The sequence below is a fragment of the Paramisgurnus dabryanus genome, chromosome 14 (assembly GCF_030506205.2).
Source record: "Paramisgurnus dabryanus chromosome 14, PD_genome_1.1, whole genome shotgun sequence".
NCBI lineage: Eukaryota > Metazoa > Chordata > Actinopteri > Cypriniformes > Cobitidae > Paramisgurnus > Paramisgurnus dabryanus.
In genome coordinates, this window is record NC_133350.1 from 26,628,035 (window position 1) to 26,655,454 (window position 27,420).

Below are 27,420 nucleotides of genomic sequence, written 5' to 3' on the forward strand. Positions count from 1 at the left end.
TCTCCGACCATTTATCTAATCTGAGGTACTGACAACAATGTTTTACGTCTTTAGCGCTATTTTTAGCCTTTCATTGATAAAATTAAAGCGGCTGATTTCCGCGTAGTTTCATTTTGCTAGCGTGTGCAGGTTGCGCGATCTTATTTCAGAAATTGCCCCTCAAAGTAATCAGAAGTGGTCAAAAGTGGACAAAAGAGACTTAAAGAGATTTTAATATTACAGGTGCAAAGGTTATGTTTCTCTCTCGTCCACATAAACTCTCAGTATTAAAGCAGCCTCTCAGTGATAAATCTAAGAGCTACACTGAAGTTGGCATTTTAATAAATGCAAGTTATCTTTGTGTGCTAAAAATGCACATAAAGTTTATGTAGATGGCAATACACATTCTCTTTTTTGCCAAATAAATGAAAAGCATGTTGAAATCATCAATGTCTTCCCTCTTGCTCTATCAAAATCTCATCTGGCTTTCCTCAGAGATGGTCCCAATAATGTTCTTAAAGTCAAATTCAGTTTGTGCATGATTACATGATATAACTTTTATTAATACTGTATCCTAAATTATGGATAATTAATACATTAATAAGATAATACATTTCTGGAGTGTTAAAAATTTAAAGAAAAAATAACAACAAGAACCGTACTGAACCGTGAACCGTGACCATAGAACCGTGATACGAACCGAACCGAGGGTTTTGTGAACCGTGCCACCCCTAGTGGCCACTGCTGCCACCACCAGAAGCCACTTACCATCTAAACCTACACCGACTACATTAATTTCCAAATATTTGATGTTTTTGTTTTGATAAGTTTCTTTTTGTTTCTGGCAAGTTTCTTTTTGTTAAATGTTACTTTGACTATTTGATTTATTATGTGATTGATATTATCAGGGCTTTGCTGAAAGAGAGCTGAAAGTTCATCAAGCTCCCCTGAATAAAGTATGGTTGATTAACTAAGGTCATAATCTATGAGGTTAATGCATGAGTGAGGACTATACATGGCATTGCATTTATTCTACTTTATCGTCAACTCATGATCTGATTCAATAGGTTGTGTTAGTAAACTGAGGTTAATACACAGATGAGGTTAATACATGGTTTTTGTTTGCATAAAACACGGTGAATAAAACAATGCATGGTGCTTATATTCAGGAAATTACTATATTGGGCCCTTAGAATGGTCCATCAGCCTCCTGTCTGTCATAAGAATTTTGCTTTGGCTAATATTCACATGTTTATTATCTACATCAGGTGTAACAAATACTCATCTTTGAGCTTACCTGCTGTAAGATATAATGCAAGGCTGAATTTTAAACTTTTCACATTTGATTTACTGTCTGTTAATGAAGAAGTAATTTTAATAAAAGTTGTTCAGGACTCACGACTCTATGTGTTCCAGGAAGCCTGTAACCCGTGTTTTTACAACCTTCTACCTGTGAAAGTGCACTGGAACGGCAGTCAAAGCCATGACTTCCCACCCGTGAACTCGTACTAGATCGATGTACTCCCAGATCAGAATTGTGAGTCGTGGTTTTGAAGTCGTGATTTTACAGGTTGCCTGGAACGCAGCATTACTTAATAGGGTACAGTGCAGACCTGTTGGCTTGTGACATCACACTACCGCGAGATCGATTTAAATGCATACTGAGTCGTTTACTGTTGGATCGGTCTCGCGGTGCTAAGACATCACATGCAGAACGAGTGCTGAGCGTTGGGTTAAATAAGACGAAGACCTCCATGGTGGGTATGGCCATGCACATGAGTGAAAAAAAATACAGCAGAGAAGAATGTCTATTTTAGCGTGAGATTTCTTTTTTTTTGAGCGTGAGAGCGTGGGATTGAGGCTGAATACGCGACCGTCACGCAAGATGCGTGAGAGTTGGCAACCCTGCGATAGTTCACCTCGCACTGTCCTGTGGCTGCCTTTCATGCCTTCACATTCAAGTAGATGTTTCTACCGTGAATATTTCATCACAGTTCAAATAAACACTGACTGTTACATATATGTTTATGTATTTTTACGTTGAAAACATTGTAATTTTTTTTTTATAATTTTAAAATACAGATAATGGCTTTATAACCTTACACGAAGCAAATGATAAAAGCAACAAAGGTTATAACAGACTACTTTTTTATTAAGTTTGACATGTTTTTGTGAAGAAGAATAAACAATTTCTGTTCCGGTGAAAGTATTTAACAATTATGCAATAATGGATTATCATCTAACAAGAATAACCATTGTAACGACGACAGGGAAGGAGTTATAGGTCCTGAATTTGACGCGTGCATTAGGCTTGCTAAAAACAAATAAATGTATTGTCCATATCTTAGGATGAAGTTGAATATGCCAGTCCGTTTATTATCATGGCACATAAATCTAATAAAGACAAATAAATACTTTCATAACAAATAAACAAAATACGAACTTAACATTAGCACAACCGATTCACACGGTCAAAAAACTTTGTTTGACCGTCCATTTCTCGCCACCTGCGGCTCGTTAACACAAACTTAAACATCAGAAAGGCTAATGGCGCCATCTGGTGTCAAACAAAGAAACTCAATATATAATGGCTCCAACAACCATGGTTTTACTACAGTAAGGTTTAAGGTTTTTTATTGGGATTGGTTTTCGAAACCATCTTGTTTTAACAATGATTTTGGCTTTAACTATAGTAAAACTATGATTAATTTTCAGAAGGGTCTAAGACGGAGTCATTGCCAGTGCTCTACACTATCTTTTTGCACTGGTTGCACTTATGCGCCTAACTTTTTTCTTAGGTGCGCCAGCACAAAAGTTAGGTGCACCCAAATTTTTGACCGCATCGCATTTATAGTTCACCAAATTCTGTCATAATTTACTCACTTTCATGTTGTTACAAACCTGTATAAATGTCTTTGTTCTGGTAAACATGACTGAAGATATTTTGAGGAATGTTTGTATCCAAACTACTGTATTCATGAGCCCCATTCACTTCCATAGTATTATTTTTTCCTACTATGGAAGTGAATTTGGCTCATGCTTGGTTTGGTTACAAACATTCCTCAAAATATCTTGCTTCGTGTTCATCAGAACAACAAAATTTATACAGGTTTGTAACAAAATGAGGGAGAGTTAAAGGAACAGTATGTAGGATTGTGGCCAAAACTGGTATTGCAATCACAAAACTTGTGGCTTAAACTGGTACTGCAATCACAAAACTGGTGGACAATACACAAAATGACAACATAAACATCAGTTGAGGACTGCAACTCTGAAAATTTTAGGGGCACAACCAGAAAATTTAGGGGCGCACACGGTAAATCAACATGCTTACCAAATCTACTAATTTCCACTGTATTACTAATGATTACTTTAATAATGGATGCAGAAATTACAATAAGCTGTTTCAAATTCAGTGTCACATTTTATTCTGCACTTTTGAAGATGCAACAAGGTAAACTGACAGCACCATCGCTGTCATGACAGTACAAATAGTAAACAAAATACCATACATTTAGAATAAGAAGTAGGCCGTGTTGAATTTCAACATCATCTCTGCCTCATCTGCGCTCTGATTTACTGTGCCTTCAGACCCCCACCGGCGAGAGCGTCAAAGTAGCCGGAAGTCATTCATTTTCAATAGCTGTGTCCCAATTCAAGGGCTGCAACCTTATAAGCATGAGACCTTAAAGGTGAGCACTCGGTCTTTCAATGTGGAAGCCTCAGAAGTTTGCGAAGAGAACTGAAATGAGACGGTCTTTCCTCGGATGACCCATAAATGGCGTCACCTGCTGCACACGCCCACCACGCCTATCAGCAGGACACAGCAGAGACGTTTCTGACTTATTACGATAAATACGAAATCAGAAAAATATTAATTAATTTTAGAAAACATGACACGTTGATGTAGATTAAACTATTCAACAGTATATCAAATTAATCAACCTTATAAATATACGCAACATAAAAAGAATAATATTAACACAAAACATAACTTATAATACCAAAAAAGTGGAAAGAGAAAATGTTTTCTGATAAATACAATTTTTTTTAATAAAGGTTTTAATTGTTTATTTTAGAATATCCACCCATAATATCCAGCCGTTGCAGACGCGCAATGACTCTTGGGATATCCTCGGCTGTTAAGGATCCATTCGTTCTATCCTTAAAAGCAAGGAGAAACGAGGACGCATTTTGAGGCTTCATTCTAAGCATCCTTTGAATTGGGACGGCCTTACTACTCTCAAGTCGCGCTGCTGTGACGCAATTGGTCTTAAAATAAGTCCTTAGAAGGTCGCAGCCTTTGAATTGGGACACAGCCAATGAGAGCCGGCGGCGAGCCCTGTCGAGGAGAGTTGAAATCCGCTCAACTTTATGGTAATGAGCTTTGACGCGGCTCGGCGACAACCAATCGGAAGGCGGAAACGTTCGGTGGCAGCCAACCGGAAGGCGGAAACCTCTGCTTGAGAGGATTCCAGAGAATACATTGAAGTGTCAGAGTGTCCGCTACACCTTTTCCATAGCATTGATAGTAGGGCAGCCAGAGCTTTTATTGACGCTCTCGTCGGTGGCGGTGTGAATGCACGGTTAAAGTCGTTTGTCTTCTAAAAGCAACCGGCAGTGGCGTTGCTTTTTGATTTATAAACATGTCACGGCATACTCGATGCTTTAGGCTGAGATTGTGTTTAATCAGTGTATTGTGTTTAAACTGCGAAGTGCCTGTACTATCGGCAAACTTTGTGTTACTCGCAATTCTGGGGTAGCTGCTGCAGTACTCGCAGTTCATATATTTCGACTGCTTATGGTACCTCAGCCAGCTGAATTCTTTCAGCCAGTCTTCTCGAAAATGGTGAGTGCTGGCTTTTTTCGCCACACCAACCTCTGATTCTGCATCATTATCCGACGGTGACGCTGTAGACTCTGGCACTGCTACACTAGCCGCAGGTCGGAAGAACGAATCAATAGTTCGCTTGCTTATAGCTCAGACGCACGCACATATCAGGTTGTGATGATATTTGTCTCCGTTTCCTTCCCACAGATGTTTACGCGTGCTCGTTTATCTCTAGGCCCCTCCCCCTCCACACATTTTAGCCACTTACAGTGGCCATTCCCTATTCTTCTCACACGCATTGGCTGCCTCACAGACGAAATCACTCAATAAGACCAGAGTATGTGCTCGTGTCTCATTAATTATTTCATTGCTCATTTCATTGATCATTGACGTGCCCCTTTCACGTTTAATGTATAAAAAAAATACGGAGGGTGGGGGAGGCAAATTTACTGGTCGCACACTCTCAAATTTTGGTTGTAAAATGCGACCATTTGGTCGCAGTCTGGAGCCCTGCATGACAATATTCTGGCCAGACAATTGTTGTGAGTGATATAATTATTTGAAATGAAAATGATTTCTTAATGTCTAGGGACATATCAGGGCCATTTGATGATTAACTGATATAAATTTCTTACATATTGTTCTTTAATGATGACATAATTTTTATTTTTGGGTGAACTATCCCTTTCACACCGCAGTTTAGCGCACATGGTGGTTTAATGTACAGAATATAAACATGTAGGCTATTTTAGCATTTTCATGTTGTCATTCCATTTTCCTTGTTAAATCATTAATATAAAGCATAGACTGTAAAAAAAGATGGACGACGCCCGTTCTCGCTATTCCAATGGTGAAAAGTGAAGCTGCCAGTGTCCTGATATGAAGCTAACATCTTGGGTCTTGAGTCTCGCAGTAAAGTGAGCAGGAAGTAAAGCCGCGAAATCAAGACCTCGCTCTCGCAGAATGCGCATATCACACGATATTACAGCTGTCAATCATGACGTGGCACCACCGTTTTTATATCATTAAATAACTAACTAAACACAAACTTATTTTAAAAACAAACATTTGAATTTACATCAGCGTGATAAAAACTACAGATGAATGACAGAATATAGATGACAGAAACCAGCTTCGGAAAAAAGATAATTGAAGTGTAATAAATTTTTTTTTAGTTGGTCTCAAGTCCCATTGAATAACATGGGGAGGCGGGGTTTATGACCTTTACTGGGACCAGTCACTGGGGGGCGATCGAGACATTTTTGCTTCACTTTTCAGGGCTTGTGCGGCACGCTTGGTGTAAACGTAAGCCAATCACATAACGTTTGGTTATGATGTGCGTTATGCGCCGGCTCAGCCGCATCGAATTACTGCTGTAAAACACATGTATGATATGAAAACAAAGCCATCGAGTGAAATTCCGGAGTGAACATGGCTATGAACAACTTTTGCAGATTATGTAAAGCAAATCGGGCCAGAGCTTGTTGAACACTATCCTTATGGTGTCTTTCCACTTATGTCTAAGTGGAGAAATGCCCCTCTCTCCTCTCAAACCAGACAGCCCTAACCATATGTAAATTAAATCTTCCTACCTTATTTTCTGGTTAATCAGGAACGTCACCAAAGAATGTTTAACAACGTGTCCTCCACCATTAACTGTGAACAATGATATTCCCGATTTCTCGATCATTGTGCACGCCAAGCTGTGCTGCACACAGTTTCTCGCTGACGATCGGTAATAATTGATAAATGAAACTTTTCCCAAAACCTGTCGGGAGTAGGGCAACAACATCATCTCCATTCAAAATGTTTAACAAAACACTCTTCTTGTTTGGGCTTAAGTTGGCAAGTGCCGGTTCTCCATAACAGAGCGAGTAGCTTTCTACAATCTTAAAAGCTTAAACTACAATCTTACATCCGGCGCTTAGAGTCTACGTCACGGCTCTCAGCCAGTCCTTTGTTCGTTGATTGGACAGCCGTTTAGAGCCGTTTTGATGTAACTTCAGTAATTAACAAAAAACCTGAGCCTTATATGACAGCATCACTAATTGAAACTATTTGACCAGATGATTTTGATATACAGACCATGACCGGAATGCACTCACAAATTGCGCTGCTATTAGAAACCTTTAACTGTTTCCAGACTGTGCATGGACACAAACAAGCAGAAGACGTTTACAAAAGCAGCTGCCTATCGGTTGGCTTATCAGCGAGATTAGAATCGAGTCAAAACTTGACTTTTAGACCCGCAGTCTGCCTGTTCCATTCCAACCTAACCTGGACTGCAAATGAAATATTTATATTATTCTACCCGTTACAATAGACCCCTTGCACGTGACGTCACGCTCTACTCGCGCGAATTATGGACGCCATGACGGACGGCGGAAGTGCTATGTTTTAGACGGACGGCAAGCCGAACAAGTACGTGTTTGTGTTCGTCAGGGTCATAAAATGGTTATTTCGTGTTGCTATGATTAACCTACCATTACAGAAAAGTGGCATAAATACATTATTTTTACATGAATGTTATTGTTTAATGCTGCAGTGACACCATAAATCATAGCTGCTAACTCCCACGCATCGCAATTGACCCCATTCTCACGCCACACATCCATTTTCACGATGTAAGTAGCTAAACCAGTGCTCGCAGTTCTGACACTTTTATATTTTAACGTACCTTCACTGTCTTTTGCGTGCCACCACTTCTCATGTTGCTGGTACTTTGCTGCAAAGAGTCAAAGAGCATTTCACTTTATGTGGCGCTGCGCAGGAAGTTCGGCAGCGAGGACATCAGAGTACCGCGAGAGCAAGTCGAAATGTTACAAAAGGGTCCGCCTTTACCTTTGCTCTCGCGTTACTCTGATGTCATACGCCGATCAGTCAGCTCCGCACCAGTCGAACACACAAAGCGTCAAGGTCTGGATGAAAAGCAGAGACCTGCTCGGATTCCACGCACGCAGATACCCTCAGAAAACAGCAATTTTAATCAACCATCACTCGCGTGTGCATGTTTGCAAGCAGTACAAGCCTGCGTGATGTTTGCGGTGACAGGTTTTAATAAAAGAGAAAAAAGTCAATTGATATTTGACATCTATAAACAATAATATATACGAAATATAATTATATGGTCTTGACATACACATTATCTGTTGCTTTAGTTTAATATAAACTACTAATTTGGTTTATTTGATTGTGACAGTCCCTCTATCACCAATCACAAATCATCACTTTACGCTTCTCTTCTCAGTGGATAAACTGAATCAAAGCTGCTGTTATCTGCAGTTATACATTTTACAGAGACCAGTAGCCTAACTATTCATTAGATTTTAAGAACTTTTTTTGGCACTTTTATCAGAAGGAAAGCATAATAGAAGTGTATAAAATAATAGTAAAGACTCTAATCTCAGGCATTTAAACTCAGTAAAAGCTTTATTCAATTTAATTTCTAAAATCGATTTGTATTGTGAACCACAGTTAGTCTTTTCCAACTATTTAACACAGAAATAGCTAAAATCCACACTATTATCAATTGGCAAATGGTTAGGACTTATATAAAAATTATTACCACAAACCCCCACCCCCCAAAATAAATCTCACTCCAAGCTGAACTCAGAAGTTGGCAGCTCTGCAGACTTTTAAAAGCCTTAAGATCAGCACCAGTGTATGGGGATATCCCGTTTACCACATAGTGATACAAATCATGCGGGCTGAATTCGGGCAGACTCGGCGTTTAATGAGGTCCGTGAAAATTGAAGGAGGAAGAAGGTAAGGGTCGGTATCCAGTCCCGCTATCTCTAACTTCTCTAAATAGCGCTTTTTCTGAGGACCTACCAAATGCCCTACCTCGACCGATAACGGCACAACAGCTTCCTTAATATAAGAAGCCATGTATTTTAGTGTAATATATATTTAAACTGTTTAAAACTAATAAAAAATCCCGCTCGTCTATTACTAATCAACCTAGTGCGGCAGTGATTTTGCCGTCCAGCATGGCGTCGTCACGTGGTCTAGGTCACGTGTTTGCAAAGGGTCTATAAATATTAACAGCTCACTCGCTGTATACCCGTATCCACCCGCCCGCCCTCGTGCAGGACTAAATAAAAAAAATCCTTGCCACCCATCTAGCCGACTCTTGTAACTCTTGTAATATCTTTTTGTGAATCTAGAAGGACCTCGATCATGGTCTATCACAGGGGTTCTCAAAGTCCGGACTCCGGTCCGGATCCGGACCCGACGGGAACTTGATCCAGACCCGCGGTCCACTTCATATTACAAGTGCATTAATTTCTATGTGATTGATTAAATGTGTGCATTTGCTAATTTACAAATGCATATTAAACTTGTAAACCATTCGTTTAGTTCTTCTTAGATTTAAGAGTATTCCTGGTCCGAAAATAAAACGAGTTATTTAAAAATTTATTGTGTGACGCTGTAGCCATCACACCCAGATATTATGCACAGCTACTTCATGTACTACGGCTTTTGATCAGTAAGTCCTTATCGATCTGAAATCACTGTTGGTTTGAGTCGTTTAAAACATGCATTTGAAAAAGCAACACTCGTCATACATAATCTTTATACATATTCTTTATTATCATGAAAATACCTGAAAAGGTTTGAAGAACAGCAATATAAATATATCCAGACGTTTCCTGGAGCTGCGTGTGTATGGTTCTTCGTCTGCAGTGCATATTGAGTTTCTGCCCGAGAGCGCCCCCTGGCTTTTGGATGTAACGGCATTTCACCGTAATTCATTGAGAAGCATAGCAAGCATCATCAGCCAATTTATAGGTGCACCCCTAATTTTGGTCAATGTCTCCGCCAACCAATCACACTTTTTTTGCCATGGTTTATGCATCTGATGGAAAACAAACTTTGCCATTTCTCTAATTAGGTTGCTCTGTATTTTGCACCTGGTTACTTTTGGCATATTTCTTGTGTTTATTTTTTGAAAATGTTTTTACTTTAAATGCAAAATACACTTATGTTTTTCCCAAACTATTTGTGTTGATTTTTTATAAAAACAAGTGATTTACATAAAGTTATTACCATGCTTGACAATTTTTGTAATAACCAGTTTTTCTGGACCCATGAAAATTATGACAATTCAGATTTGGACCTTTGAATGTAAACTTTGAGAACCCCTGGTCTATCACATTCCGTTCTGTAGGTTCGTTTCGAATGTGTCTGCCGCACAGCTCCAGTCAGAACAAATCAGCCACCAGCGAGATTAAAGCAACACCAAAGAGTTTTTTTTTCCCTTAAAATAACGTTTCCAAAAACGTTTCAGTGGTTCATCCACTCAAAACAGAGTGAATGGCACTTTCACATTCGCTTTGCAGCCCTCTGTCGGCCAAAACCGCACTAAAGAAGTTTCCAACCGTCGGGTAGTGGTCCTGTAGTTCGAGTGAAAACTACAAAAACTTGCTTTACGGCAGACCTACAATCCAATCAGAGCCAGCTATGCTGCAGTATTTACGACAGTGGTAATGAACAATTACGCTTCTAACCTGTAGGGGGAGCAAAGAGCAATAACTCTTTAGTGTTGCTTTAAAAGGTGGGCTTTGTTTAAAAAAAAATATGTAATGCATTTCTTTATATTATAATAAATATGATGAACAAGTCACCCATTTATCAAGAATTGATTAATTATTTTTACTTAATCCTTTTTGCTTTTAACAAAAAGTAAAATAGGCATGCATATTCTAAATTTAACCAAAATAATGGCTGTGGCGTTGAAGGAACTTTCCTGTTTTAGTGAAAAATAAATAAGTTCTATCGCTGTTATTATGTAGCATATATTGGTGATTTTTTTTGATAACAAATATGACAGTTTTAAACAAACTAAGTAGCCTATTTATTTATTGGCAAATGCAGAACAATGAGGAACAAGAACAAAAGGTGGGCGACACGCCTTTCTACCTTGCGACAAAAGATTAATCATAGCCAACTTAGGCTAAATGTAATTTTGGAAATTTCGTTAATTTAAAAAAATTAAACCGATAGCTTGTTGTTTATGCTTGTCAAATTTATGCTGACTCGGTCACAAAATTTCGTCACGCAGTATTTGATATACAGTATTTATTTGTGTTAATGGAAAACAATATAGGCTATAGAAATTCGTGCTGAGTGACACGAAAAAGACAATCGTGATAATTGACAAGAGAGAATAAAAAAGGAAAATATTGTCAATGAATACGAATAAATGAATCAAATATTTCATGACAAAATGCCTTAAGATATAGCCTAGAAATCTAGACGCACCCTAGCGGCCGCAAAATATATTTGCTGCCAGGGTTTAGTCTAGGCACTCACAATACACTTAACAGCTCCAAAAACCAAAATTTGGTCAGGCCAATCACATCGTGTGTAGCGTCTGTGGGGCGGGCTTAACATGATGACGGCAGAGCTGCAACGGTTCCTACTTGAAAACAAAGAATGGCTGCTGCTGCTGGCGAACAGCTTTCTTTTGAAGCGGCTTTGGCCGCGACTCTGGAGGACTTAGACTTATGTTTTTCTTTGAGAGAAGAGCAAATAACCCTACTGAAGTCCTTTTTAAGCAAGAAAGATGTGTTTGGAGTTTTGCCGACTGGTTACGGTAACTACGTCACCTTCTTTGTTGCTCTGATTGGTCATAGCGCTATCCTATTGCGTGCAGAGGCATATTGAGGGACAACCTTATATCCCGCCCCTTGCATTGAGCCGTTTGTGTGAAGAGTTGCCAGACCTTACATCTTGATGTAGGTCTGGCTAACCAGGCTACTTAAGATATTGTTGGTTCTGCATTTATCCAGCCAGCATAAATTTGACTACATAAATATATGTATGTATGTATTTATCTATCATATAAATGTATTAACTAACATTGATGAACCATGAATGAGCAATATATATGTGTGTGTATACATACATATACATACATATATATAAATAATGCGCAATTTTAGCGACCCTTTAACTCTGCTGAAATCCTGATATATAACCGCGATTTATAATCGCCTAACAAAATCACCATACATTTACATTAAAGCCTTACTGCTGTTGCTTTTCTCATCATGTCTTGTTGTGTTATGAGCTTTTTATTTCAAATGTGAGTTTTTTTGTATATCGTGTTGCCTAATAGCACAGACAATTCGGTGCAAATTCGGAAATATGACAGCATACACTGTTACTGTTACACAGAGTTGCTACAAAACATGCGGCGCAGGCATATACAGCATGATAGAGAGGGAGAGAATGTGCGCCTGTGTGTGTAGGAAACATTAATGCTAACCTTTCGTCAAGTCATGATAAACTCGATCAGCCGTCTTCTCCATCAGTAACATCCGTGACTGTTGATGTTTACGCAAAAAAGAAAGTATACGGAGCAACGGACTTTGAAAACACCATCACCTTTTCAGTTATGTGAGAGAGAGGCGCTGCTCGCCACATGAGAGAGCGCGCGTGCAGTAAATTCAACCGACTGATTTACCTCAGTTTATTTTAGTAATATTGCTGTTTTTTCGATAATAGTCCTTTGTTATATTGTTTATGCGCTTTCCTGGAGGAAGCGTCAATCATACGATCATTTTATACGTAAAAGCAGCGGTCAACAGCTGCAGTCCACTGCAAACGGAGTGTGAAAGCACAACAATGGTGCTTGACGGATCTGACCGCATACATACTGCAATAAACAGGTGCTTTTACATCAAAAGCCAACAGGCCATTTGGTGAGGAGCCGATCACTGATCCTCATAATTTTGTAAATCCTAGACATGGTTGGACCTGCCGAACGGGTTAAGTACTTTTATATATTGTGTTGAGCAGAGAGGCTGGACAGTTTGACCAGCGGGAAGCGGCTGCACATCAGGCTGCTAGATTGTGTTTCTAACTCCCAATGTATAACTATTATCAGACCGGCCCGCGCAGCCTCAAAGCACTACCGGCCCACCGGGAAAAGTGCTGACTCTTCCGATTGCCACTACTTTAATGTGAAGGCAGGACAGGCAGCCACAGGACAGTGCGAGGTGAATTAGCTTCTGATAATGCAAACAATTCGGTGAGAGGATCAAACAACACTGTAGTTCTGTCACAGACACGCAATAATCTCCATAAACACTAATATTTCTCTGTTTATGCTTCACTTAATCGGTCAGCGAATATAACACTCTCAATCAGCCCTGCTGCCGCCATGTTTCCCACATGAGGCCAGGCAATGGGAGAGGCTGGCCCCACCTTGACGCAGTGATTCACAGGGCGGGGGGGCGTGGTCAACTCGGAATGCATTTTTAATTGAATTTTGCTACATCCGTTGTAGGGCTGGGCAAAAAAAAAATCGATTTTCCGATTAATCGTTTTTTAAAATGTGGTCGATTCAGAATTGATTCTCAAAGAGCAGAATCGATTTTTTTCTTTCATATTTATTTCTGCAAACATTGAACGAAAGATTAACGTTAATCGAATTACTAGTCTTCTTCACTAGATGTCACCCTATTTTTTGCTTTGCGCGAGGTTACCAAGGAGCGAGAGGCAAGCCTGTCATTCATTAATTCAGTGGTTAAAATGGCGGTTTCAGGTGCTTCATCGATTTTAATAATGAATTACCCACTTGAAACCTGCTGCTCACTGTTCTTTTTATTAGTATGGTATTTGTATTTAATCTATATTTATTGAGTTGAATCGAGAATCGAGTATAAAAACTACCCCGAGAACCGGAATCGAAAATTGAATCAGAATCGAAATCGAATCGATTTGACAGCTTGTGAATCGAAATTGAATCGATCTGGAAAATCTGAATCGATACCCAGCCCTAATCCGTTGCTACATGTAAATTAAAATGCAATCCCAAAATTCCCACCCGTAAATGCATTTAGGGAAAATTACATTTAAATGATCATTTTGCTACAGTTTTTGCTTGACCATGTAAAGCACATCTAATCAATCCAGCTAATACAGTTCCAATTTTTTTGCTACATCCATTGCACGCTGTGTAAATGAAAATGCAATCCCACGTTTCCCCCTCGTAAATGTAAATGCATTTAGGGAAAATTACATTTAAATTAAAATTTTGCTCAGTTTTTGCTTGACAAATTATATCAGTTTGGGTAATACATTTCCGTTTTAATCTGGCAACTTCTAAAGCATTAAAATATGTATTTAAAACAGGGCTGTAGAAAATGGAAAATGTACATTAAAGTATTGAATTTTCATTTTTATTTTGCACCAAGCATTGCACATACAAGCATGGAAAATTTTAACTTAAATACAGAAAGGCATTGCCTTTTATATATTGCATTGTCATATTGCATATTACATTCTAAATTGAATTTTACTACCAGTATGCTTCCATATCCTCCAGACAGTGACGGACCACATCTTCTCATTTCGGCCGTGTGGCGCGCGTGCCTGCTCGCGGTGTGAAGAGCATGCGCACTATTCTCTGAGATGCACTTGACGGCCTTTTTTGCAGCGAATTATAATTTTTTTTTAACAACCTAGTTAAGGCAGTAGGGTTTCCCAGCTTTGGTGGTCCGCCCGAACTGAAACGTGCTGCAGGAAACCCTGATTTGGCCTTTAATGTATACATTTAAACTAGTGATAGACCGATATATTGCAGTGGACGATATTTGGATTATTTTTTTTTTTCGACCAATAAATCTTTTCAAGGGGCCAAGTAAATCTTTCTGTTCCTTAAAGGACAAGTTTGGTATTTTACACTTAAAGCCCTGTTTTCAGATTGTTTATGGTGAAATAGAACAGTTTTGACTGAAACTTCGACATATGCGGCTGCCCCGAGAATTTTCGGGTGTTTGCGTTTCAGCTCAGACCTCTACAATGGGTTTATAGGTGCACTGGAACAATCCTTCCTAAAATGCATTAAACTTTCGTTTACAAAGACGTGAAACTCACCGAGTGGTCAGGGGTGTTCACTGATATGCTCACACAAAAATCGCTGCAAAAGATGCTTTCCACCAGCTGTTTTAGCATTTGTTGTTGACTTGTGGACCTATTTTTCCAAACGCCTCACACCCGTACATTCTTCCGCTTAGAGCTTGAATAATAGACACTCCAGCCCATGTGGTGGCGCTAATCCGCCATTACCAATTGCAAGAATAGAAACAAAGTTCCCAGAGCGGAGTAATACCGTACCTGACAGCACATCTAATACAAGTCAATGGAGTTGGCAAAAACTACGATAAAACCTGTTGGAATGCGTCTTTTGCAGCGATTTTTGTGTGAGCATATCCGTGAACACCCCTGACCACTCGGTGAGTTTCACGTCTTTCTAAACGAAAGTTTAATGCATTTTAGGAAGGATTGTTCCAGTGCACCTATCAACCCATTATGGAGGTGGGAGGTGAAACACAAACGCCCGAAAATTCTCGGGGCAGCCGCATATGTCGAAATTTTAGTCAAAACCGTTCTATTTCATCATAAACAATCTGAAAACAGGGCTTTAAGTGTAAAATACCTTGTCCTTTAAATTTGTTGTTTGTAATGAAAAGACACTCCAATGTAAAAGCAAAGTCTGACGGACAGTTAAATGATTAATCAGTGTTCACTTTTTAAAGTGACATGAAATGATGTGAGGATCCACAGTACATATGTCCTGTAGAGTTTTTAAGTACTTTAAAATGGTATATTTAGGGGTCAAGCCCAGAATGGGCGAAGACCCCTATTGTATCTGTTAGTTTTCTTTTTTTTCTTTTTAGGAATCAAGCCCCAAAGGGGCGAAGACCCCTATTGTATTTGTTAGTTTTCTTATTATTATTAGGGGTCAAGCCCCGAAGGGGCGTAGAACCCTATTGTTATTGTTAGTTTTTAGGGGTCAAGCCACGAAGTGGCGTAGACACCTATTATTATTGTCAGTTTTCTTATTATTAGGGGTCAAGCCCCGAAGGGGCGTAGAACCCTATTGTTAGGGGTCAAGCCCCGAAGGGGCGTAGAACCCTATTGTTATTGTTAGTTTTCTTATTAGGCTCAAGACGATTCGATTGGACCCTATGACGTCATTTTCCGTCATGAAAAATTTTCCGCCATTTTGATTTATTCATAAAACCTACTTTTGCGAACTTGTCCTAGAGCTTTTGCCCAATTGCCACGAAAAACGGTATGTAGCAACGAGACACTCAGGGAAAAAAGTTATTAAAAGAATTTTGATAAACCAATCCGTTTTCGTATAACCCGTCAACAAATTTAACGTAGAGCCTAAAAAAACAGGTTTTAGTGTGTATCTTCGCCAATCTTATGTCTATTGACGCCAAACTTGGTAGTTGTGATGCCAGTGAGGATCTGAGGGGGCATGCAGACTTTCGTCACAGCACCACCTAGTGGTCATACGAATGTTGTACATGCTTATAACTTTGGCTCTGATCTGTGTTTTTTCACGGGACTTGTTTCGCTGAAGTCCAGAAAAGTTGCCGAGTCCAACGTTACCAAACATGCCAGATTTCGCCTTACGGTTAGCCCTGCATAGCAAAACAGCACTTAAAAAACACGCGCGAATATCTCCGCGAGCGTAATTCTGATCGACTCGAAAACATCATAGGAAGAATATTGCATTACCTTCTGAACAAAAAGTTCTATTGGCGTTATATTAAAATTTTCATCAAAAATGGCCGAAAATTGCAAAAAATGAAAAATTACCTTTAAATTTTCAGTTTTTACACATAAATGGTTATAACTTCGTAACGCAAAGAGATTTTTTCACCATATATGATACGCTGATGTACGACCACAGTCTGAGGCTACACAAAAAAAATTGTATGCTTGCACCACTAGTTGGCCTTATAATTGAACAAAACCTTTGAAATCAAGCCACCCTATGGTCATACAACTGTTTCTTCACTAAACTAAAGTGTATAGTCATAAAACTAGCTAGATGTAACACAGTTATGACCTGAGGTTGCATGCACAACTTTGTCATTGCGCCACCTAGTGGTTTTGAGATAGAAATATGGTATTTTTGCCTAAAACTACTCCGACAGTACATCTAAAATCTTGGGTCATCATGTATTATTCCTTTCATGGCTTGGAGATCATTGGTGCATGCCAATTAACTCCTTAGCAACCAATTAGGATACCTTATCAACCGTTTTTGCAAGAGCTATATCTCTGCATCAGAACATTGTAGAGACATGGGGGTGGTCTCTTTTGACTCATTAACACCACTGTAACCTTTTGTGAGCTGAGTATTGCCACTGCAAGCACCACTCACATTTTCTTCAGTGTTCTAGTTGTCAATGCTCCTCGAGAAGAGAGGGAGAGATTACACTGAATGAAAACACAGTTTTTTTGCTGATAACTGTTATATTATGTAGTCTGAAATCAAGAGATTTTCCTAGGTTCTTTAAACTGCTCATCCGAATTCAACTTTACTTTCTTCTGTGCCCTTTTTGGCTTGACCCCGGCATTGCTGCTTGCAGCTATATTTAGGGGTCAAGCCCCGAAGGGGCGTAGAACCCTATTGTTATTGTTAGTTTTCTTATTAGGGGTCAAGCCCCGAAGGGGCGTAGAACCCTATTGTTATTGTTAGTTTTCTTATTATTATTATTATTAGGGTTCAAGCCCAGAATGGGCGAAGACCCCTATTGAAACTGTTAGTTTTCTTATTATTATTCTTCCCTTTTCTTTTTCTTTTTCTTCCGCCATTGCGTCTATGGCAGCCCATAGCAGCTTACATAGGAAAGTTATGAAATTTTGCAAACTGATAGAGGACTGTCCAAAAAGTCTCCACAACAAATTTGGAGTCTTAATCTCTAACCCGCTAGCGCCACCAACAGTCCAAAGTTGCACTTATGTTTTTGCTTATAACTTCTGATCCATAAGTCCTATCTTGCTTCCTCTGATTCCTTGGCTCAAGACGATTCGATTGGACCCTATGACGTCATTTTCCGTCATGAAAAATTTTCCGCCATTTTGATTTATTCATAAAACCTACTTTTGCGAACTTGTCCTAGAGCTTTTGCCCAATTTCCACGAAAAACGGTATGTAGCATCTGGAGACACTCAGGGCAAAAAGTTATTAAAAGAATTTTGATAAACCATCCTGTTTTCGTATAGCGCGTCAACAAATTTTACGTAGAGAGCAAAAAAACAGGTTTTAGTGTGTATCTTCGCCAATCTTATGTCTATGGATGCCACACTTGGTAGTTGTGATGCCAGTGAGGATCTGAGGGGGCATGCAGAGTTTCGTCACAGCGCCACCTAGTGGTCAGACTTATGCTTTACACGCCAATAACTTTGGCTCCGATTGACGTATTTTCAGAGGACTTATTTTTTTGGAGTTCTGAATAGTTGCCGAGTACAACGATATCAAACATGCCAGATTTCGCCTTACGGTTAGCCCTACGCAACAAAACAGCACTTAAAAAACACGCGCGAATATCTCCGCGAGCGTAATTCTGGTCGACTCATAATATTTATTTATAAATATTATGCATAACAAATGTTTATTTAGATTTACTACAACTAATTTTCTGTTTATCTCTGATTTGCTGTAATAACATTTGCCTCATATTAGCCATACTTCTTTCTTAATATCGGCATCAGGCATTAAAAACGCATATTGGTCAACCACTTATTTAAACATGCTTTGTGGCGGTCTTGGATGTGTGCAGATCTTTTTTATTCTTGGCTTATATTGTTCCACCATACATCCATCAAAATCATGTGGGCTAGAATCAAAAATAATTTTTCTAAAGAATTCTTCAGTTGTTCTTATTATGTTGGCCTGTATTTATAAAATATACAAACTGTACTATGTGAGATGAAATTTGACAGTGTCTTTTGAATTGTTTCAGAATCACCATGATGCTCCTTAAAATTCTTCTAGTCTTACTTCAATTTTTCAAAGGTACAGTTTTTTTCTATTAATTATGAAACTCACTGAGCACTTTAGAACAGGGTACATGATAAAATTATCAGAAGATCAGTAAATCATGGACATGAAGGGATGCACATGACAAGAAAACATTTCTCAGTTGGCTGATTAGATGTTCACATAAATGATGATCCTGATAAAGTGCTTAATGAGTTTAACGTGCAGTCTATTGTCAAGTATCTTTCTATTTTATAAATTACTGTTATACTATAAAGTATGCAGATGATCAGTTCTCTATTATTGTTTATTTTTTTAGGAATCTCTTCCCAGGGTTTTTCAGTTTCTGCAGTGGTGGACCATTCTGCCATCCTGCCATGTAACGTCAGCCACTGTATGGAATTTCACTGGATTAAAAACCATCCCATAAGGACACCTGTGGCTAAATGCCTTAAAGAGAGATGCATTATTCAAGAAGGTTTTCAAGGAAGATTCAAACTTGCAGACGACATAAACAATGGCAATTATTCTCTGCTTATCAACTCTGTAAAATTCAATTACCGGGGGATTTATCAGTGCAAATGTGATGGCATTACAAATGATGTGACACTACAGGTTGATGGTGAGTTGTATTTTCTGCGAATAAAGGCTGGATGAATTTTATAAACTGGTGTTTTAATTTTGATAGTGTAGCTGATTCTTTCTTTTTCATGTCTTTCTCCCATAGTTTATATAAATGTGACAGCTGAAGAGTCTGCAAACATTGCTCTTAAATGTTATGCGGATACTCAAACTGATGTCGATGACGTGACATGGATTCATAATGACAAGAAAGTGCTATATTACCTAAAGGATGGACACACAAATCTCGGCGAAGGCTATGAAGGCAGAGTATCACTAACACGTGATGGATTCAGATATGGTGATCTCTCTCTGACTCTCACGGAGGTCCAAAAGACAGACGCAGGGTTATATCGCTGTTTTGTCCATGATGAAACAACTAAAGGAGACCCACACGCCTATATGTTACATGTGAATGATAAGATGGGAAAACCAAAAAACTCTGAGGTCATCTATCTTCTACTAGGAGCCATAATAATAATAATAATAGTCCTCTTTGCCATCATTGTGATTTTCTCAGTTTTGCTGTATAAGAGAAAAACCTCTCCATCACCCACAGATGTCAATCACCCATTAACATCAGATACATTCAGTCAACCCAGCAAGAGAATCAATGGATTTTAAAGTTCATCTTCGTGACAGATTGCAATTATTAGTTTTGTCAACAATTGCTTAAGCCCAGCAAACTCTTTATTTCCTTGTAATATTCACTGAAAAGTCTCTGTAGTTTGACTTATATGCACTTTAACTCTTTCCCCGCCAGCATTTTTCATGATTTTCACAAAAGTTGAATGCCTTCCAGAAAATTCTCCTTTTTAAATATATAAACATACAGACCCTCTGCTTTTAAACAAAAAAATCAGTTTCATCCTACCTTTGTGTGTACTGTTTTTATCACCTCTCAAATATGTGTATTTTCATTTTTGTGAAGGACTTTTGATAGAGATCAGATGCAGAGCGATCCTTAAAAAAATACACAGACATACTGTATAAAGTTATTTTAGGCATATCATTATCCCATACTCATAAGATAATGATTAAAACATGCACTCACATATCTATGGTTTTTAAAAACAAAACTTTTTAATGTTTAAGACATTTTGACCCCATTTCCTGTTTTTTTGTCCGCTGTGGATCCCAACCTCTATGTGTTTATTATACAACAAATGCAATTCTGTCAGCAATTCTAGTTTTAGAACGCCTCTGATTTAAACATGAGGGTTTTTAAAATGAAACGGCCATGTGACTTTTATGACAAAACCTATTCGATCTTAATTTTTTGTTTTAACATCCAAACGTTTTTATACACAATCCATAATTAAACATAGGTGTGTATGAGTAAGTTTATATCTAATGTCACATGAGCAGCACCAAGTCGCGCTTGTGTCTGTGTGTGTGCATCCAGTCTGTTTATGTGTGGGCGTGTTTATGACCCTGTGTGTGTGTGTGTGTGTGTGTATGTTTGCATGGGGGTCTATGATGTCTCTGTTTGTTACTAAAGTTTTGATATTAAGTCTGTCCTCATTGACAATAAGTAAGGGTTTTTTAGATTTTAGTCTTCATTACACAGATACTGATTAAATCATGTTATCCATTATTTGCGATTTAAAGAAACTTAAAAGGTTTAAGACATTTTATATCACATTTTGGTGTTTATTTTTAATTAATACAGCCTTAAACCCCAGCTGTTATCCATTTGGGGAATAATAAAATGTATGCATATATTATGCATATATACTTGAGTGACGTTTAAAACCAGCATCTTTAAATAATGCCTTTTTCCAGTTGGAAAACCCAAATTCAGATGTAAAGGAAGATTCCGTGGAACCTGGGAGGCAAAAGTGGCGGCAGGCAAAGCAGTAACTTGCATTTTGACTTACAGAGTACTCTAGCCATGGATTGTCCTTATACCAAAAGCTGTTGAATGACCTTGTAAGTTTTCCAAATGGGGTTCGTGGAAACCTGGCGAGACATGGCTGAACAGGTTCTTCATCCTTCGATCTTGAGATGTCTATAAGTAAAAATGAAATGAAATAAATACAGCAGACACTTTTTATTATATCAGATCAAGAAGTGAACAACACTAGTCTAGATCATGGCTAATATACTGTTAAAGGGGACATATTATGAAAATCTGACATTTTCCATGTTTAAGTGCTATAATTGGGTCCCCAGTGCTTCTACCAACCTAGAAAATATGAAAAAGATCAACCCAGTAGCTTAGTTTTGGTAAACCATTCTCTGCAAGCATGTGAAAAAATAAGTCATTGTAATTTGGCTCCTATTGTGATGTCAGAATAGCATAATACCGCCCCCTTTATCTGCACTATCCAACCAAAGCACAGCCATTTAGTGCAGAGAGGAAGGGAGAGAGAGAAAATAATTCACAGCACAATTGAGTTTTAATTGCAACAAACCACCATCATTGTGATCAGTGTTTGCACTTCATCAGCTCATTTGCATTCTAAATGACACACAAAAACGGCACACTTCAGGCCTACAAAGTGGTAATTTTAACATGCTGATATTAATTATCAGTGTGGTACTTTGAGCTAGAACTTCAATTACGCACTATGGGGACACCAAAGATTTACTATACATCTTAAAAAATAATATATAAAAAAAAAAATAATAATAATAATATGTCCCCTTTAATGTTTTTGTACATGGCTAATGTACCTACCACTTGGTCCTTTTGGTGCACATGTGATGCTTGAGCTGGGTGTGGGGGGTTCAGTGCATTGTTCTTCTTTTTCTGTTATTACTGGCTCGCCGTGTTCCTCATCACTGGTAGAAATAACAGTCTCACTCTGGTCTTCTGAAATTGTATGAATTATAAAATTATCATTGGATAATATACCATAATACTTTGCACAAAAATCATCACACAATCTGAATGCAAGACACAATTTACTGCCTCTGCTTACTGCTCTGACCTGCTGGTGATACACTGGGTTCTTGGGTGTCACCATCTTTCTCTTCTTGACTTCCCTGTCCACCACCTACATATGGTTCACTACGACAGCTGACACTGGGTTCTTGGGTGTCACCATCTTTCTCTTCTTGACTTCCCTGTCCACCACCTACATATGGTTCACTATGACAGCTGACACTGGGTTCTTGGGTGTCACCATCTTTCTCTTCTTGACTTCCCTGTCCACCACCATATGGTTCACTACGACAGCTGACACTGGGATCTGGTTGGCCCTGATCTCCACCTGACTTTTGCTTCTTTAGAAAGAAGTTTGTAATATAGCCTTTTCTCTTCATTCTGCTGTCCCTATACAAAGGAAAACTTGGTTACACACCTCATGAAGAAACCAAAATTTGGAACAATTTGCTTGTTATTATTTACCATGAGTACACCGTTACTAATAATAAAAATACTACAGTAATACATTATGACAAATCTGAGTATATTGAGGTCTAGCCTATTTGACAACACAAGGAAAATTGCTTAACCCTTAAACAGGCAATGTGCACCACGGGATACGCTCTCTTCAGTGTCTTGTTTGGGGCATAAAAAAGATTTTTCAATCAAATCCTTATATCACTTATCAAACCTTGGTCTGTCTTGAATATGTGGGTAACATTATTTGCTTCAAGTTTTTTTTTATCAATTGGTCAGCCTGACCTAAATCCAACATGGCCACCGGTTTTGCAGGACAGTCAGATTTTGTGGTAAGTAAATGAATATTAATCTTACTTTTCTTCTTTAAAAAAAATATTAATACTGCTAATATTAATTGTGAACATTGTCTTGAGGTGCTAAAGAAGAAAATTTGGTTATATGTTGTTTATTTTGTTATTTAGCGCATTTTGAAATATACGTATCCCCTGAGATACATTGCCTGATTAGGGTATAAAAAAGGGATTAACCACAATATTGCCTATCTTTGTATTTTAAGTTGAAAAATGTAACAAATGATCAAATTTGCAGGTTAAACTGATATTCGTATATTTAGGTGACTGCATCTTAGCATTTTAACTGGATATTTTCTTTCACGGCTTCACAACAGCTAATTTTATGTTATAAGGAATAATAGGGAATATGAGTTATAGAGCTGATACCAATGAATTCTTCAGATTTTGAGAAAAGTGATGAAGATGAATTTTTTTTGTGACGGTGCAGTGGTGTATTAGAACCAAGAAATTTTGGTAATTTTCCTCATACCAGGCATGCATTCCTCTAAATTGCAGCCAATAAGAGGCCTCTGATTGAAACACATATAGACCCATATAGTTTACATTGAGGGGTAGGTCAGGGAGTATGCAAAATTAATCAATTCTTAAATAATTTACCAAACTATTATTATCTAAAAAAAAATTATTTTTTGCAGATGGAGCAGAAAAAGCACCAACGAAGCCAATGAAGACATTCAAAAACTGCTCATTCTTAGTTAGGCCTACTTACATTTAGTTGTGTTATTTACATGCATTGTTACTAGTAAACCTGTTGTTTACACTTTTTAAAATCGATGAAAAAATATGTCTGGCATGTTTTAGAGCAAGAGAGGAAGTCAGAATCGCATAATTTTTGCTGCAAATAAAAAATAAATTTTGATGACTTAATCCTTTTTTTATACCTTAATAGGGCAATGTATCCTGGGAGATACAACTCATAAAATCCTGAATATATCAAATATTTAAAAAATTCCAATGAATTTCTTTTACATAAGTCCAGATGATACAAAAAATGTCATGAAATAATTTTTTGCTCAATGTTTTCCACTCTTGCCTGTTTAAGGGTTAAAGACGTCTAGACATGTTGGGGTGGCTTCCCAGACAGGGATTATATTAAGCCAGGACTAGACCTTAATTTAAATAGGAAATAAAACTAGTTTTATCAAACATGCCTTACTAAAAACATTACTTATGTGCATTTTGAGGCAAAACAAAAAGCACTGATGTATTTTAAGATATGTCAATGCAAGACAAGTTGTTTTCTGTTTGGACAGATTTTAGGTTTTTAATAAGTTCAATATGCTGCATTACATGTGCCAATATGAATAAGCCTACATAATGTCTGTGATTGTTGCTGAACATATGCTAACGACGACATGTTTTTTTTATAGTCTTAAGGGTAGCACTTTATTTTACAGTACGTGTATTTACCTTGTACATATATGGTAAATAAATTGTACTTACCCGCAAATGTGTGGAACTTACTTTTAGGTATCTACATGGTAATTCATTGGTATCATTACTGTACTTACTAGTGGTACATACTTGGTAGTTATTATGTAACTTTAGATAAGTACTGGGTAATAACAGATACATACATAGTGTATGTATACTGTAACTAACCAGAAACACTACTGTACTTACAAATTGTATATACATGATAAGTGTGTGGTACCTGTAGGCCAGTGTAAGCTAATGACCGGCACATATGGTGTATGTATACCATACGTATATTATAACTAAGAACAAACATTACTGATATGCCATTTTGTTACTCAATATATTTGTCCTTTTAACCAAGCATTAAATAACCGTATGCATTAACTACTGGTTACATTCAGTAGTATGTCCATGGTTACTTCATGGAAACAGGACTGTAAAATAAAGTGTTGCTTTTTACACAGTAATTACATAGGACCTACCACCTAAGATATAGCATCATATACATGTCACTGTGAGGCAAACCCAACTATTGACTATAATACGCATTAACTACTGGGTACATTCACTAGTACATCCATGGTAACTGCATGGAAACAGGACTGTAAAATAAAGTGTTGCTTTTTACACAGTTATTACATAGGACCTACCACAGTGGCGGCGTTTCACGAAAACCTAGGGTATGGCAAAAATTATTCGTACAAGAAGGCCATTCAAATAACGAATCTATGAAACCACATTATATCCATATGTGTACATACTCCACCAACCTGTATAAAATCATACTATGATTGCACGGATGTACACTTACTGACAACAATACGGAAGCAATACAAATGAAAAACTAAAATAGAAATCATGGTTGTTTAAAATGCTTTTCGAATGTTAACATTCTTAACTAAGTTCAACTCCAGCAACATATAAACTAAAACAAGATAATATCAAAACATACTGTAACATCCCTTCACAAATCTTGTCATGACAGCCGCCAATAAACACTTATAAAAACACAATAAAGACGTTTAATGATGTGATAGAGCACACGTAGTTAACCCAGCCAGCTAACCAACTAAGACTAAAACACTACATAAAACTTTTAGTAAAACAGGGCTAAATGCAAAAACAAGTCTTACCTTTTGTCGTCGTGCAGTTTTTATTCCACAAGTAGCCATATTCAAAAACGCGCGCAAATAATTAATACAATTCACTTCGACTGCGCTACAATTTCCCAGTGTAAGAGAACATTTTTATTTATCCACAGAGAACAAAAATTACTTCTGGAATAATGTATGCAATATGCATTGCGTGAGTGTGGGGGAGAACCACGAGTCTGTTTGAATGTTAAAACAAAAAAAGGAGTTTATTTGCGAAAATAAAGATTATAACAACAGCGGTCATCATGAAACCTTCTGCACAATTCAAGCTGCGCTGCAAGAATGACAGGTTGATGACATCAAAGTACCGCGAGGGTGAGGCGAGAAATCATCGGAAGAGTTTGCTTTCAAACCGCTCTCGCGGCACGTTGAAGTCATCCACATGTCGGTTCCTGTATTATAGCATGAAGTCGAGCACACGCGTAAATTATCCATATTAGTGATGTACCAATGTTCAGATATGTTCTACTGAAAATATTTACAATTATTTTTAAGGAGCTTCATTATAGCCTGTTGATTTCTGGTGTTTTGTCTGAATGCTAGGGTATGGCAACTGCCATACCCTGCCATACGCAAACGCCGCCCCTGTTTGACCGTGAACTCAGAAGTTATACTCAAGGATACAGACCTCATGTTTAGGACAGGAAATTCGGGAAGATCAGGCTCAGACAACTTCTCTATCGGGCGGATACCTTGGTGTAGGTCAAATATAGCTGCTGGATCCATGGTCAGTCGTTCTGTGTTGGTGTTTTAAAAGCAGGCAGAGGATCTACAGTGAGGAAAATAAGTATTTGAACACCCTGATATTTTGCAAGTTCTCCCACTTAGAAATCATGGAGGGGTCTGAAATTGTCATCGTAGGTGCATGTGCACTGTGAGAGACATAATCTTAAAAAATAAATCCAGAAATCACAATATATGATTTTTTTAACTATTTATTTGTATGATACAGCTGCAAATATATTTGAACACCTGTCTATCAGTTAGAATTCTGACCTTCAAAGACCTGTTAGTCTGCCTTTAAAATGTCCACCTCCGCTCCATTTATTATCCTAAATTAGATGCACCTGTTTGAGGTTGTTAGCTGCATAAAGACACCTGTCCACCCCATACAATCAGTAAGAAACTACTTACATGACCAAGACCAAAGAGCTGTCCAAAAACACTAGAGAAAAAAATTGTAGCGCGCACACCTCCACAAGTCTGGAAAGGGGGAAAGGGAAATTGCCAAGCAGCTTGGTCAAAAAAGGTCCACTGTTGGAGCAATCATTAGAAAATAGAAGAAGCTAAACATGACTGTCAATCTCCCTCGGACTGGGGCTCCATGCAAGATCTCACCTCGTGGGGTCTCAGTGATCCTAAGAAAGCTGAGAAATCAGCCCCGAACTACACGGGAGCAGCTGGTCAATGACCTGAAAAGAGCTGGGACCACCGTTTCCAAGGTTACTGTTGGTAATACACTAAAACATCATGATTTGTAATCATGCATGGCACAGAAGCTTGTAACATATTGTATGTGTTATACATATATGATGTTATGAGGACATCTAGTGTGTATGTTTTATTACTGAAGGTTAGTTAAATAAAGGTATGTGATGGAGCAGCAGCTCGTGTTCGTTTGTCTGTCTAAAGAACAGAATATGGTGTCAGAATAAAGCTGATATAAACGCAAAAAAAGAGGATGGTACAGTTACAGCCACCACTGCCATTGATTTTGCAAGGAAATCTTTTGGAAAATTGGAAGAACTGGATACAGAGGTTTAAACTTTTCTCACTAGCTAGCGTAGTAGCAGAGAAGTCTGAGACGGTGCAGTGTGCTACATTTCTGCACGTGGAGGGGGAAGATTCCATAAAAGTATGTAATACATTTGAGTTCTCAGAAGAGGAGAGAAATAAAATAAAAGCAATGAAAG

General features: G+C 38.1%; 1 protein-coding gene across 1 annotated transcript in view; it reads left to right on the forward strand.

Moving 5' to 3' along the window:
* LOC135719190 (polymeric immunoglobulin receptor-like) overlaps window positions 1-20,151 on the forward strand; it is a 35,269-nt gene extending 15,118 nt beyond the window's left edge. Inside the window, exons 2-4 of the mRNA XM_065241780.2 lie at window positions 18,592-18,644; window positions 18,928-19,230; window positions 19,336-20,151. Coding sequence (XP_065097852.1) covers window positions 18,599-18,644; window positions 18,928-19,230; window positions 19,336-19,853 — 867 coding nt within the window. The 5' untranslated portion in view covers window positions 18,592-18,598 and the 3' untranslated portion in view covers window positions 19,854-20,151. The remainder of the gene's footprint in view (window positions 1-18,591; window positions 18,645-18,927; window positions 19,231-19,335) is intronic.
* Window positions 20,152-27,420: the final 7,269 nt, after the last annotated feature.